Raw genomic sequence first — 16,330 nt, 5'->3', positions numbered from 1 at the left:
ATAATTAAATTGAATTTTATTGTAGGGAAATAAACATTAAATCGGGGAGTCAAGTAGTCAGAATCTAACAGAAAATAAAACTAATTTTAAAATTATAATACATTTTTCTAGTTTGAATTGAATGATTCAAATTATTGCTCGGATACCCTAAATATTTTTGCAGTTTACTAAATAACTATAGTGACCATGAACAGAGAACAGACCATATTTTCGTGTTTTCCCCTTTTTGAAAAATAAGGTAAAAATTATCATAAAAATCCGATTCTTTTGATGTATCTATTGGTATTAAAATTCGATTTTTAGAGTTTCGGTCACTATTAAGACGATTCGCTCTTACGATACAGCTCGTTACTACGAACTGTTTGATTACTTCAAAAACCAAAAATCTTTGAAAAGACTGCTGTATGAAAAGGCACCAAAAATGTATTTCTTTTGTAAAAAGTGATATTTTTCAAATTTTTTGTTTTTGATTAAAAGGCACTAGAACTTTTAATTTCCATTTGAATGAGCCCTCTTGCAGCAAACTAGGACCACTGAATCGAAACAATCACCCCTGGTGAAAAAAACAAATATACACGCATCCGTGATCTTTCTTCTTGAAAAATTATAAAATTCCACATTTTTCAGATAGGAGCTTGAAACCTCTACAGTATGGTTTCCTGATACGCTAAATCTGATGGTGTGATTTTCATCAATATTCTGTAGCTTTTAGGGGGTGGTCTTCCCCATTTTTCAAAAGCAAGGCGAATTTTCTCAGGCTCTTAACTTTTGATGGGTAAGACTAAACTTGGTGAAACTTACATATTTAAAATCAGCATAAAAATCCAATTCTTTTGATTTATCGTATTGATATCAAAATTCCATTTCTTAGAGTTTCTGTTTCTTTTCAGACGAATCGCTCTTACTATACACTTTGTTAACACAAACTTTTAGATTATTGCTTCTTAATATTTGGAATTGTAGGAGACGATCTTCAGAGAATTAGGCATCAAACTAAGCCAAATATATGCCATGGTTTGTTTATTACTAGGTTAGCCATCTCTACAGCTATGATACCGCTGAAACTTACTTAATCGTCATTTATAATTAATTAACCAGACCAACTCTTTTATATAATTTTTTAGTGTATTAACGATTTTTTTTATCATGTCTTATATGTAGCTTATATATATCATAAGTTTCCAATAGTAAAATGGTAACCATACCCACCCTGTCACGTGAGAGAATGGGTTTCGATTCCCTGTCGGGGAGAACTTTTAATATATTGATTTTAAAGCTAGAACAATATCTTTTAACTTAAAAATTTAAAACAGAAACTTGTTTAGTTACTTCCTAGCTAAAATAATGAAGACTATATTAATGAGCCACAGGGCTTAGTTCTTTTGGGCTTAAGTTTGTTCTTTTACTATAAATAAAAATATTGCAATTACTTACTACATCACACTTGGTTACAGCTTACGATTATGACGTCATCATCCATCAAGCTTGAACATGAAAATGAAGTTTTTTGTAAAAAGTGATTCTATTTAAAAAAAAAAACTTTTCACTGTTTAATTACAAAACGCACTAGATGTGTCAATTTCCTTTAAAATGAGCCATTAAACAGCTCTCTACGATATTCCAGTGCCTCGCTAGCTACGGAGAAAAAAAGGAAAAAAGATACCCTAGATGCAGAATATCCTGGTTGCAGCCAGTTTTCTGTATTTTCTAGCCGATATATTTCCCTTTTTGTAAAAAGCCGAGAGACTGTAAGTTTCTATAAAGGGGTTACAGAAAAGGCGGTTCTAATTATGTACTTCATGTTTTGATCTGACTCTGTTTTTAGGAATCTTGGTTTATTATAATTCTTAGTATTGCACGTCGTCGCCTCTTACTAGGTTGCTAGCTACCGCTGCAACGCAGATGTTGGCCTATTGTTCTAGGGGTATGATTTTGCTTCGAGCGTGGGAGGTCCCGGGTTCAAATCCTGGATAGGCCCAACTTTTATGACTACCAGGGATGATTTATAACTAACTTCTCGGTGGAGCATTTTTTATAACTTTTAGCTAACTTTTAGATTTCTTCTGTAATTCCTTCTTTTCAAAATCAAATCAATTACTACAGGCTAGATTTTGTTCTTAACCATATACTAGCTACCAATACAACCCGGATCTTCACTAGAGAATTTATCATTTATTAAAGGAAACAGTTTATTCTTTAATATAAAATACTTTAAGTTAAGCCATTAAACAGCACTCGATGATGTCTTAGTGCCCCGCTATCTGAGGAAAAAAAACAAAGCAAAAAGATGCCGTATATGCAGAATATTGTGGCTTCAGCCACTTTTATTGATTTTCAAGCCTGTGTATTTCCCTTTTTATTGAAGTAAGGGACAGTTAGTTTCCTATATAAGGTTATTAGAGAAGGTGGTTTTAATAATGCATTCGTTTTTGATTTGACTCTAGTTTTAGGAGTTAAGGGCCATTTTCTATTATCGTCTCTTACTAGGATGCTAGCTACCACTGCAACCCGGGTATCCCAAGAGACTGTATGTTTCCTATATAGGGCTTTTGGACAATACGGTTATAATAGTATACTTCTTGTTATGATCTGACTCTATTTTTAGGAGTTATGGGTTATTGTAGTTTTTACTAAGGGATCGTCTCTAACTAGATTGCAAGTTATAGCTGCAACAAGGATTCAATAATTATGGGCTTTACTGTTGGTTCTTTACTGTAATGCAACCCAGATTAGTATTGGGCGTGATCGTTTCTTTCTAGGTTACTAGCTACTGCTGCAACCTGGGTTTTATATTTACTTTTAGTTATATATACAGTGGATTGTTTTTTACTAGGTTCTTTCTTAACTATAATCAAGCCAAAATAATTTCTCCGTTATTCGTCCAAAGAGACCTTAAGATTCCTATATAGGGGTTTCAGACCAGAAGGTTCTAAGAGTGTAAATCTTGTTTTGATCTGACACTATTTTCAGGATCAGACACTATTTAAATTTGGGTTATTAAATTTCTTAGTATTGGGCGTGATTCTCTCTTACTAGGTTGCTAGCTACCACTGCAACCTGGATTACAAACAGGAAAAGCCCATGGCTTTTTCCTGTTTTTAAAATGGCTCTTACCTGTTAGTAAGAGAAGACCTTGCTACAACTTCCAATTATAATGTAACTGATGAATCTAGTTCATGAAAAATGCAGTTTTTTATAAAAACATCGATTAGATTATAAATATTAACCTTTTCCACTATAAAAAGTTTTTAATCATATTAATTTTCTTTAAAATGAGCCATTTAACAGCTCTTTACGATGTTCCAGTGCATAGATGTTATTTTGAAGTTTACAATGTTCAAATTTCAATTTTTCTTAGTATATGACATGATCTTCTCTGACTAGGTTGCTAGCTACCGCTGCAACCCGGATTAAACAACTCACTATGATATTCCAGTGCACCGATAGCTTCGGAGATATTATTAGCTTTCAGTTACTATCAGCTATAGTTTTTGTTTTAAAATAATTTTCATTAATAAGATATTTTAATAAACCCTATATGGTGTAATTGTTAGGATAGCTGGCTCTCACTCAGTTAGCCCAGGTTCGTTTCTCGGTATTGGATATTTTGCCTATGTTAATTTTATAAGGAAAACTTATAACTGTACCGATCCTATATATAAGAATTTCAGCTATCGCTACGACCATGATACAGATGAAGATTACGTAATACAAATTTATAGTGATCTTATTAGTTCTTTAATATAAATCACAAATATATGAAGATGAAGTTTATACAAAAAATTTGAGATAGTATAGGCTAGAGTTCATTCTTTATTGTAAAATATGACTATGCAAGCCTATATTATAGTTATGTTGCCTATACAAGTTAGTATAGGTGAGTGTTCGTTCTTAATTATAAAAGGTGTATAATAAATTTAATGATTCTGAACTGAAAAATAAAATAAAAAAGGAGTTATTTCTAAAGAAATAAAGTTCAACGTTATAGAGATACGCAATTTAGGAGTCGAGCTAATAAAAGTTTGGTTCAGCCTTATAAGAGTTTTGAGCTATAGAAAAATGCAATTTTTCATAAAAAAAATTATCTTTTTTTGAAATTATTTTTTTTAATTATGAAAGAATTTTAAATACATCAATTTCCTTTCAAATGAGCCATTACACAGCTGTTCTGTGATTTTTCAGTGCCGAGCTTGCTGAAGAGAAAAAAAACGGAAAAAATGCCGTCGATGCAGAATATTGCACTTCAAGCAACTTTTCTTGTTTTTCAAGCCGACATGTTTTCTCTGTTGTCTAAGCCAAAAGACTGTAAGTTTCCTGTGTAGGAGTTTCGGACAAGGTGATTCTAAGTTTGTTTTTTGATATTACTCTATTTAAAGAAGTTATAAGCTATATTATTATTTACTATGGGACCTGATCGTGTCTTACTAGGCTGCTAGCTACCACTGCAACCCAGATTACTATAGGATACAGTCCATTTCTTAATTTAGTTATCGTCTCTTACTTGGTTGCTAGCTATCCCTGCAACCCAGGTTACATTTAGGTATAACATAAGCTACTTTAAAATTGGGTTCTTGAAATCTTGAAATGGTGCAGTCGAGAGTATATTGGAATTTTCTCGAAAGGTCGCAGGATCAATTCTTTCCGCAGGGAATTTTAACATATTTGTCAATTTAATGTCTTAAAAAAAACTTTATTAATAACTACTTTACTGACACCATTTATGATAAAATTTATCGATCTTCTATGTAATTACCACAGCAAAGCCCGACAAGGTTGTTTGTTACCGCTGCAACCTGGATAATATCTTTCCTTATGTTGAAATTACAAAAGAGAAAAAGCCTAGGCATTTTCTTATCTGGAATAGTAAGAGACAAACTTTAAAGAATCAGGCAGGTAAGTAATTCCAATATAAGCAATGGTTTGTTCTCCTTATGATTGTCTTTTAATATAATATTTTATTTTGTAGCTTACTTATACTACCATATAGGTTTCTGCCGTAATTCCTTCTTTTCAAAATTAAATTAGTTACTATGGCTTGGAGTTAGTTCTTTACCGTATCGTAAAAATTTATTTTATATTAATGATTATTTTTGTTTATTACAAATGTTTTCTATATACAGCAATTTCCAATAAAATGAGCCGTTACACACCTCTCTATTATGATTATTAAATACCTACGATTATGACGTCATTCATGGACCTTGACTATGAAAATTCAGTTTTTTCTAACTAAATTTTTGAGCAAACTAAGTCCAATATCTGCCATGATTTGTTCTTTACTAGGTTTCAACCATCTCTAGAGCCATGATACCGATGAAACTTACACATTTTATAATTAATGATTACTATAGGGTTGAGTTCGTTCTTTACTCTAATCTATATAAAAAAATATATTTATGCTACTATGGGCTTGAGTTCAGCGTTTATTTAAAAAAATTTTGCGGCTGGCAGCTAAATAAAATTATTTTATTTAAAATTTTCAGGAAGTAATCTAGTTTCAGAGGACAAATTCAATTTTTTTGGCCCTGAAAGAATGCAATAAGATATTTTCGTATGCAATAAGATATTAATAACATTAGCCACTAAAGGTGCATCCGAGGATTTGATGAATCCGGTGATTCCTGATGCTATTATAACATAAGCTAGTACAGTACTATAGAAAATTGGAGTTTATGGTAAAAAATGATTCTATTTTAAAACTATTTTGTTTTTAATTACAAAAGGCACTAGAAGCAGAGATTTTCTTGAAAATGAGCCATTAAACAACTCTCTATAATAATCCAGTGCTCGGCTAAGTGAGAAAAGAAAGGAAAGAAAAAAAATTCCGTATATGCAGAATATCGTAGTTTCAGTCGCTTTTCTTGATTTTCAGGCCAATATAATTTCCTTGTTGTTCAAACCAAGAAATGATAAAATTTCTATCTAGGGTTTTCGGACAAGAAGGTTCAAATAGTGTACTTCCTCTTTAGCTCTGATTCTAATTTTAGGAGTTCTGGTTATTTCAGTTTTCACTATGGGGTTTGATACTCTCTTAATAGGTTGCTAGCTATTGCTGCAACCCGGAGCTATAGAAATTTTCAAGTTTCGACATTCACTGGGAAGCAACGAGCAATATTAAAATGTATAATATGCATTTTAATATCTCAAAAGATGATAAATCTAAAAATTTATCAAGGTATAATAAGGTTGTTCAATACATAGATTAGTAAATTCTGACAGAAATCTCCAAGTTTAAACTATCATGACCCAAAAACAAGAATTTAATCATTAATAACTTTTCATAATTGATACTTCAAATTCGAATGTACTTTATTGAGCTGAAACCTTCTGAAGAAGTAATTGTTGAAATAAAACCATTATTTTTTTCAAGTTTAAACATTCATTGGAGTCTGAAGAGCCGAAACTTCAAATATGTATTTTAACACCTGAAAGATGTTATAATCTAAACATTTCCAATGATAGAAATAAAACTATTTAATACATAGATTCATAGATTTCGGCAAAAAACTTCATTAAAAATGTTTGGAAAGGCTATCAAGGTAACACTTGACCAATTTAGCTTGAACAGAAACTTAGAAAAGTCAGAAAAAATGTGCGAAGATAATTTGAAAAAAGTCAAAAAACGCAAAAATAACTTTGAAAAAGGGAGAAACATCTCAACGGCTTTTTCCTTTTGATATTCATTGATGAGACGACAATACAATTGACCTTTTTCTCAAACAATATTCCAATGAAATTGGAATAAAAAAAAGGGGAAACTCTCTGTCGGGTATACGGTTTGAATCAATTGAACAAATAACGGTCTTAAATGGGGTAACTATTTATGGTCCACTTAGTTCTTTAAGGTATTTAAAGTCCTAGAGACTAAAAATGTGACCTATCGTCTACGCTATGGCAAAGATGAAGTAATTCTCGTTTGGTCTTATGACTATGAACTTCAAAGAGTCAACTATCGTTCAGTCTATTAAATTGAGTCTAATAAATTGTTCCTTGCTTATAGATTTGTGTGTGGAAGTCAACAAATCTACCAATAAAATGCCAACTCTTACCTATGTAGTATTCTACGAGAATTATGTATTGCAGAAGCAATAATCTATAAAACTATTTGAGCTACATACAACTCATGTTTTACTGTCCAATAAAAATATGAAAAGGCTAACAGAAAATAACCGAAACTCAAAACTTTTGAACTTTGATATCATATTATATAATGAAAAAAATCGTGATTCGAACTAAATAATTGATTCCAGTTATGCTGATTCCAAACACATAAATTTCATCAACTTTAGTGTTACCCACCAAAGGCTACAAGCCTGAGAAAATTATACCTGATTTTCGAAAAATGAAACATCCCCTATAAGTCTGGGAATCCTAATTTAATCAAATCATCAGATTCAACGTATCCAAGAACTCTATTGTTGAGGTTTCAATCTCCCATCTGCCAAAATTTAAAATTTTGTATTTTTTTGGCCAGAAGAAAGATCTTGGATGCGTGTTACTTTGTTTGTTTTTTTTCATGGGTGATCATGTCGAGCCAATGGTTCTAGATTATTGATAAAGGCTCATTCAAATGGAAACGAAAAATTTTAGGCCTTTCTTAAGTGACCAAAAAGATTGAAGGACCCTCTTGCAAGCCCTTTTTATCTCAGAGTGGTGCAATCCAAATATTGAGAAGTCTACTTTGTTTAGCATAGATGGAAGGTCAAAGGACCTCTCCCCCAAAGCCCCTTGTGAAAATTATGTAAGTTATGAAATTTGCCTATTATTTACTTACAGTGATTTTTATTGTTTTTTCATTGTTTAAACTGGAAGGCGAATCAACCGTCAAAATTGAAACAAACTGAGATTATTGAGAATACGAAGGGTTCTCGTGCTCCTCACTACCTCCCTTCACCCTTAACTTTGACTTTTGTAACAATTCTTTAAAATTACTCCTGAAACACAAGGACTGTCTATTTAGGACAATAAGAAGATTTTTAAAGTACTACAAAACTTAAGCGTGAAAAGCGGGGTATTGAGGAAGGGGCATCCACCCTCATATAATATTAATTTCTGATGGTTTTAAGTTTTAATATTACTCCTTAGTTTTAGTTGTAAAAACGTTTTTTTTTATTTAATGCACTTAAATATACAATAATTTAAGTTCTAATGTTGCTCTTTACTTTTAGTTGAATTTTTTTTTAATTTAATGCACTCAAATATACAAAACTGCATTTGGTGGGGAAAAATGATCATGACATAATTAATGTGTCCGAAGTGCTACCGCCAAATGTTATGGTCGGCATGAAGTTAACACTCTCTCCATCTAATTTTATTTTGAAAAAACAAATTGCGAACGCACCTGATATATCAGTCACTCTCCCCTTGGCTAAATTCTATATTCAAAAACGACAGTTTGTGAATTCTGTCATCTTGACAATTGAAACATTGAGAGCCATTGGGATCAATATGAAACTGCTTATTCGTCATAAGATCACTAACCGACTAAATATAGCCACAGGTTCACTTATCTGGACTGATTATTCGTTTATTAGTAGTGAACTTCCTTCGGAACTTCCATTGGCCTTTGTAAAAACTGCCAGTGTTGTAGGATCAAGGACATCTTCCCACACAAATTTGAACTGTTTGGACTTTTTAATCTTGTACATAAAGTGAATGAATTCCCACTTTACAATCTATGCTTTGAAAAAAGCTAAAGAACCCTACACGAGTTGACAATGAAATCTCTGATTTGAAATATCACAGCTATTCACAAATACAATTATCAAATCAATGTTTTCAAAAACTAATGGTGCTATTGTATTGGCATGTCGGAGACAAAGCGTGCATTTTGTACGAATGGGAACTTTACTTTAGAGTAAATCTTTGCTGAACTATAGATAAAAAGCTGTGCGCTAATATCACTAAATTACTTTTTAACCTACTGGTAAATCACCCCGACGGCATTGTTCAACTTCGAAGGCATTGAATTTCAAAGTGCCAACAACACCATTATCATGGTTAATCGTAGACCATCAAACATAATGACTGGTCAAACGCTAAGCATCTTTCAAACAATAAAATGTGAAAAATTTTTCGGTCATCTCGATCTACCATATACAGTCTACATTCCTCATATCAAAACCTTTATTGAAAGCAAGTGCAATTATATTGTTCATAACCAGAAGAGAGTAAAAGATTTAAAGACCAATGGTACAAGGTTCCTTGCATGTTTTTACTTTTATAGCTTTAATAAATCAAATAATATTAACATTTTGATTACTAAGTATCAGTATATGTATATGAAACTGACAATGCGCATTCATTTGTATTTTTTTCAGTAAAGTTTAAATTATTTTCTGACCTTGGGAAGGCATGGGGGTTTTGAGCCCTACTCATATTAATTTATACTCCTTTTGAGTTTGTCTCGGTTATTTATTGTAATTTCTGTTCCTTTTGGATTTCATTTATTTATCGATGCTGATTTGTAGTTGTTTCAAGCGATTTAGATTATTTGATTTTATTTTTGCTCATTTTTGGTTTAATGGAGTTCTTTACTGTTCTTTGAAAAACTTATATTGTGGAAAAAGATTTTTAAATTAATTTCTGTTCGTTTTATATTGACATAGCCTTTTCAGAGAAAAGGAAAATATTTCTTTAAATCTTTTTGTTTTTTGTAAGACTTTAGTTTGGCCTGCTATTTGAATGCTGGAGAAAAGGTTTCAGCGACTTTTAACAACATACACCCTTTTAAAAATCTGGACACAAATAGTAGTGTTTAATTTAGTTTCATTCCTTCTCTAGTTGACCTGAAATAGAAAACTTGATACCATTAGGAAAAAAATCTGTTTGCTTTCTTTGATAGCTTTGATACACTTACACTATTTTGATTTAGTTAAATTTTACGAGCAGAAGTAGCCCCGAAAGTTATAACATTATACCCTCAGTCGTTCTTGGGATATTGCTGAGATGCCTTATTGGGAATTAGCATTAACGCAGTGCATTTTGATTTAATCTTAAGGCAACATTTTGTTTTTAAACATAATGGGCAAATGGGAGGGTGGGCGTGGGAAGGGGACTAGTTGCCCTCGAATCACTTTCGACTATTTAAAATGGCATTAGCCCTTTCTATACTCAATTGAATGAGCCCTTTTCGAAGTTCCTGTGAAAACTCCTTCGATACGAAGTGCCCTGGTTTAAACAAAAAAAAAAGAAAACAATAATAATACATTGTAACCACATCGATCTTTACTATAAAAATTTCAAGCCTTTAAATCACTTTCAACTGTTAAAAAGGGCAATTTCTACGACAACGCTTTCTATATGAACCTTGTATGCCCCGGGGCATAACTCAAAACCCATGACCTGAGGGCTGTGAGGGGATTGTCATCCTCAAAGACATCTTCAAAGACCTTTCAACTACGTTGAACAAAATGGCTATCTCAAATTTTTATTGGACGTGTTTGGGGTAATGGTTGGCGTGAGAGTGGGGTATCTTGCCATCCAATCACTTTCGACTAGAAAAAAGGGCACTAGTCGTTTCAATTTCCTCTCGAATGATTCCTTTTTGAAGTTTCTACGAAAACACTTTCTATTAAAAAAAATTTTTTGCCCCGAGGGCATAACTTAAAACCCTTGCCCTGAGGGCTTTGGGGGGAGTTTCCTCCACAAAAACATAATTTCCAGGCTTTTTAGCTACGGGGAACAAAATGGCTATCTCTAAATTTTGATTGGATGTGTTTGGATAAATAATTTGCGTGGAAGGGGCGTTAGTTGTCTTCCAATAACTTTCGACTATTAAAAAGGGAACTAGCCATTTCCATTTCCAATCAAATGAGCCCTTTTTGAAGTTTCTATGAAAACACTTTCTTTAAAAACCTTATTTGTCCCCAGGAGATAACTTACAAACCTTGCCCTAAGGGCTTTGGCGGGCCTGTCATCCTCAAAGACCTAATTTCCAGAACTTTTAACTATGTTGAACAAAAAGGCTCTCTCAAAATTTTGATTGGATGTGTTTGAGGAAATGGTGGGCGTGAGACAGGGGTTAGTTGCCCTCCAATCATTTTTGACTATTAAATAGGGCATTAGCCCTTTGAATTTCCAATCGAACAAGCCTTTTTTGAAGTTTCTACGACAACGTTTTCTATAAAAACCATATATGCCCCAGGGCATAAATTATAACCTGAGGGCTGTGGCGGAGTATCTTTCTCACAAACATAATTTCTTTTTGGAAATCAACTATACTGAGCAAAATGGCTATCTCGAAATTTGGATTGGATGGGTTTGGGGCAATTGCGGGCTCGGAAGGGGTGTTAGTTGCCTTCCAATCACTGTCGACTTTTAGAAAGGGCGAAAGCCACTCCAATTTCCAATCGAAGAGCCCTTTTCGAAGTTTCTATGACAACTCCTTCGATAAGAAGTGCCCTGGTCTAAAACCTAGAACCCCAAAAAAAAATACAATAAATAATCTGTTGTGCCAACATCGTTCTGTACTTAGGCGACGCTATTGCGCTGCCTATGATTCAAACTTATCATAGTGATAACTGGTAGATATGAACCCTTTGTTACATTTCTTAATTTGAACTGCACAACCTCTGTCTACTAAAACTACTACTACTAAAAACTCACCGCAGCACCAAGCCGCCTGATGGTAACAAGCTACGCGTGATCCCTGTCTATTCATAGCCTCCCTTCTAACACCCTACCAAGGAAGCTCCCATTTCCTTTAAATCCATTTTTATGACATCCTCTCACCCCAACCGCGGATGACCTGCTTTATGTTTACACCTAGACAGTTGGCCAAAACGGAAAATCTTTCCAATCTTTCATTCTTCACCCGTTCCCTAGCCATCTCAACTTCTCTCTCATTATAACCCTATAAAGCGGCATTAAACCACACTTTTCGTACAGCCTACTGTTTTAAATACGTTCAGACAGCCGGATACCCAGAACAATCCGTAGGCAATTTCTCTGGAAAAGATCTAGCAAATATTAATCAAATTTTTGGAGTGCCCGTGCCTAAGAGCCATATTTGACCACTGTAATCACTGTAGCTTCCAATTTTCTAATATTGGTTTACAAAATTATCTTCCTATTATTCCAAACCTTTTTGTCTGTAAAAAAACACCCTTAGCCCTGGCTCTTCTACTTTTATCATTTCAATGATCCCACCTTCTTTAATAATAATAATACCAAAGTAAGTGGAGCTGGCCACCTTATCAATCTTTTCGTTGTCCAGCTCATCTTTTCGTCTTCACTTATTCCTAGCCTTAGTGGCCTGATCTTCTTAACATTTTTCTTAAAGCCTGTCCAAGCACCTTGAACTCGCAAAACCTCTAAATATTCATTTAGTTTGATCATACTTTCATCTAGGATGCTTAAATCATCAGCATAATCTATTTCCAGAAGAGATACTCCTCCCCATATGAATCAATTTTATTCCATTGCCTTTCCTATGCATCTTAAGACAACATCCATCAAAATGATTCATATAAAGGGATAGAGAACACAACCCTGCTTAATTCCTAATTTAGTATGAAACTTGCTGCTAACCTCACTTTAGTGTATTTGTCTGGTATACCATACAAGAATAAGACCTTTGCTAAAGCTCTTCTATCAACACAATCGAAGGCTTGCTCATTGCCTATAGAATTGAGGACCAAAGGTGTTTGATAACCGAGGAACTTCTCAATCATTAGCCTATGAGTGAAAATTTGGTTGACAAATCCTCTATCTCTTCTTAACATGCACTGTTCTTCTCTTAAAACTTTGTCTACAGCATCTTACACCCTAAAAAGTATTTAATTACTAAGTAATTTGCTATATATAGAGACAATGTCTTGATATTTATTACCCTTAACCTTATCACCTTTGTTATACAGTGGTTAAATTAATGTTTTCCTATATTCGTTAGGAACTTATTCTTTTTCCAAAATCATATTCATAATATTCAATAACTTATTTCCAACATCAGAGCCAACTTATGCGAGAAACTCATTTACCATTCTATCATCAACTGGAATCTTATAATTTTAATCCTTTTAGAACTTTCACTAATTCTTCCTCTTAAAACATACCTTCCTTCTACACCGATTGTATAATCAAAATTTCTCCTCATATTTATCTCCAATAGTTCAGTTCTCTCACGACCAGCTTTTCAATTTTTAAAAATAATAAAGAATTTAGAGTTGAACATTTTTCACTATTCAATCTGACGGCGCTGTTTTCAACTAACTAGTGCACCCCCTAAAATATTTTTTTTTGGCTGAATACCTGCTTAAAAAATCACCTATTGGCTCCCTAGAAGGAAAAGAGGGGAAGAATAAACAACTTATAAATAACTAAATATCTATGCAGAAAAAAACTTTCATGATAAAGGGAATATTTTACCTAAAATTATAATAAAAGAATATCAAGTATTTCATTATTATTTAAAAGATGACCAAACTAATCGTTTTCAACATTTTTCAGGATTGCAAACAACACATTCTGAAATTTAGATAAATGTGTTATGTTCACATTTGCCGCAAAACATAATTGTTCCCCCAGCTTGAATCTGGTCAGTTATACGAAATATTTACCAAACATTTCGTCCCACTCAAAAATTATTCGACAACCATTTTAAATTTCCACTGCAGCGATCGAGACTGTTGTCTTCACAACATGGATATCTTTTCAATCAAGCTTATGTAGTTACTTCTCATTTCAATAAATTTTCTATAAAATAAAAATTTTAAAATATATAACTGCACAGTTATCTCTCGAAGCAATTACTTCTTTAGTGTAAAAAAAATGCAATTGGAATTCCTAATTTTCCTAATTTTAAACAGAAAAACATAATACAACCAATATAGTTGATCCATATATCTTTCAAGATTATAAAAACGACTTTGGAAATACCAAAATGTTTTCTTATGGGCACTGTAGTACTCTTTATGATATAACGCAGCAAAGCAAAACTAAGCTATTTTCATTTGGCACGGCAATAATCTTTACGAGATAAAGAAGCTAAGAAAAAAAACTACTTTACTATGAGATTGATAGGATTTACTGAGAGCATAATTTACTTATGTATACAATATCAGTTAATAAAACTGAGTTCTGATATCTTAGTTTTAAATAATTTGAAATAAAGATACAAACTTCTAAAAACAATAAAACAGGGCAATATAAAGATTAAAAGCATTAAAACTTCATACAATGAAGATAATATGATCCAAGTGTCTCCCTGGCAAGATTCTGACAACACCCATGGAAAGATTCCGACAGCAAGACCTGGTAAGATTCTCGTGACATCCATATTAAAACAGCATAGGATTTAAAGCCATGGATAGGAAAATAGCAAGGGACTTCTATGACACCCTATCCTTTTTCACATAGGATTTCTATGATATGCCCTGGGAATATTCCGACAACATGCCCTGGCAAGATTGCATATGTCCCAATTTTTATCAGTAATAGGAGTGCGGTTGGGATAATACACAAGTAGTGATAATAGGTGCTACTAGCCAATATGTAATACGGTCCCTTTTTCTACCGGCCACTTGGCAAGAATACCTCTACAAGCCCTGCGGCTTTCCATGACATCCATTAGAAATTGATTTTAAATGTCCTATAGGGGGATATATAAGTGGAGCTACTAATTCCTCACACCTGGGCAATGCGATCACCTGTTTTCGGCTGGAAAGATTTCCATGAGAACCACTCGCGCTTTAAATAGGTCCATAGGAAATTAACATAGGATTTCCGCAACATGCCTGGCAGACCTCTTTTGTCTTTCTTTTTTTTTCATTAGTTCTTTTTCCTGCCAGGACTTGAAAGATTAATCCCCTTTCAATGGGACAGCGCCTCGAGCAACAAGACTAAACTGTCATTCCCAGTATTCTGTCCTAACCATGACACCCCCAAGTGTTCTAATATTTCCCCTAGCAACCGCCATTTTTTGTCTGGATTCGTAACCATTTTCTGGAAGATGGCCAGGATTTCCGTGACCAGAGCTAATATGGATGACGTCATCCTATGTGAAAGCTAGACTAGAGGACCCAGGGAGAATCCTCAATTGTAAGCGAGCACGGAAAACAACTTACGTAGTGACAGCGCTCATCTTACGCAATGACAGTGCCGGATTAATGTCACATAATACTTTTTTGGCATTTCGTTATTTCAGCGAAATGTTCAAAGCCTTTTTTTCTTTCTTTTTTTTCTTTAGTTCTTTGTCATCTTTGTCCTCGCTGGGACTTTAAAGGTTAATTCCCTTTCAATAGAACAGCGCCTCGCGCAACAAGACTAAACTGCTATTCCAGGTTTTCTGTCCTGATCAATATATTCTAAAAAAAAATCTATTACATGCAAGGAAATTTCCAATTTTTCGCACACGCTAGAACGGCATGTTTACAGCCAAATTTGGCACGCAGTCAAAAACATCTATTTCCAGAAATTACACCGTTTTATTAAGTAATACTTTTTAGGGAGTGTTTACACATATATTGTGGATTGTTCTTAATGTATTTTTACTGATAAAAGACAGAAGGGTTGCTTGAATTATGTAAACACCTTGATCGTGCTAAACAACATATCTAAAGGATTAAACTTGTAAATAAAAGTTTTATTATTTCAAAAAATCTACAACAATATTAAAGCAAAGAAAGAACATTTTAAAAAAACACGACAAAACAAAAAAATAAAACATTAAAAAGCTTTTTAAAAATAAAGTATAAGCAAAAAGAACCATGCATTTAAGAAAAAGCATATCATAGTATGCAATACCAGGGGATAAGGCTGATATTAGATGCACATTTAAGCCATATTAAATTATTTTAAGAGCTATTAACAAAAATACAGTACTTTTGAGGTAAGACTATGCAAACGTAACATCAAAACATAAAAAACCTTAACATAAGATAAAATATAAGCAATAACATGGGTAAATTAAAAAAAATTGGTTAGGGGGGTCCAAGAAAGTAATTCTGAGGGAGGGGGTAAATTGGAGGTTAATTTTTAGGCACCCTGGAGATATTTCTAACAGCCCTTAACGAAATTACAGTGTTTTTTGTTTTTTTTTTGTTTTTTAAGACAAGAATATGCAAACGTAAAATAAAGAAAACATGAAAATACTTGACAAAGGATAACATATAAAGAATAACATGCGTAAATTAAACAAAATGGGGGGAGGGGTCCAAGCAAGTAATTTTAGAGTGGTTTGTTACTAGCGAAATTTTTCATTTTGTAGTGAGAGTGTTAAAAATGGACGGATTTTAGGACCATAAAATCTTACGTAATCTAGTAAAATTTGAAAAGTGGTTAATTTTAGATGGTCATTTTCTAGAATTATCTCTTCAAAGAAATTAAATTA

General features: G+C 33.2%; 1 protein-coding gene across 1 annotated transcript in view; it reads left to right on the top strand.

Annotated features, from left to right (window-relative positions):
• The first annotated feature begins 3,825 nt into the window (after positions 1-3,825).
• Positions 3,826-16,330, top strand: part of LOC148938939 (mitochondrial uncoupling protein 4-like) — an 88,389-nt gene continuing 75,884 nt past the window's right edge. The window contains exon 1 of the mRNA XM_089107426.1: positions 3,826-3,877. Coding sequence (XP_088963552.1) covers positions 3,826-3,877 — 52 coding nt within the window. The remainder of the gene's footprint in view (positions 3,878-16,330) is intronic.

This window comes from Artemia sp. Qi Xiang Cuo, unplaced genomic scaffold (assembly GCF_049724085.1).
Source record: "Artemia sp. Qi Xiang Cuo unplaced genomic scaffold, ASM4972408v1 HiC_scaffold_26, whole genome shotgun sequence".
NCBI classification, from domain to species: Eukaryota; Metazoa; Arthropoda; class Branchiopoda; order Anostraca; family Artemiidae; genus Artemia; species Artemia sp. Qi Xiang Cuo.
This window is presented reverse-complemented; position numbering and strand designations above follow the sequence as displayed.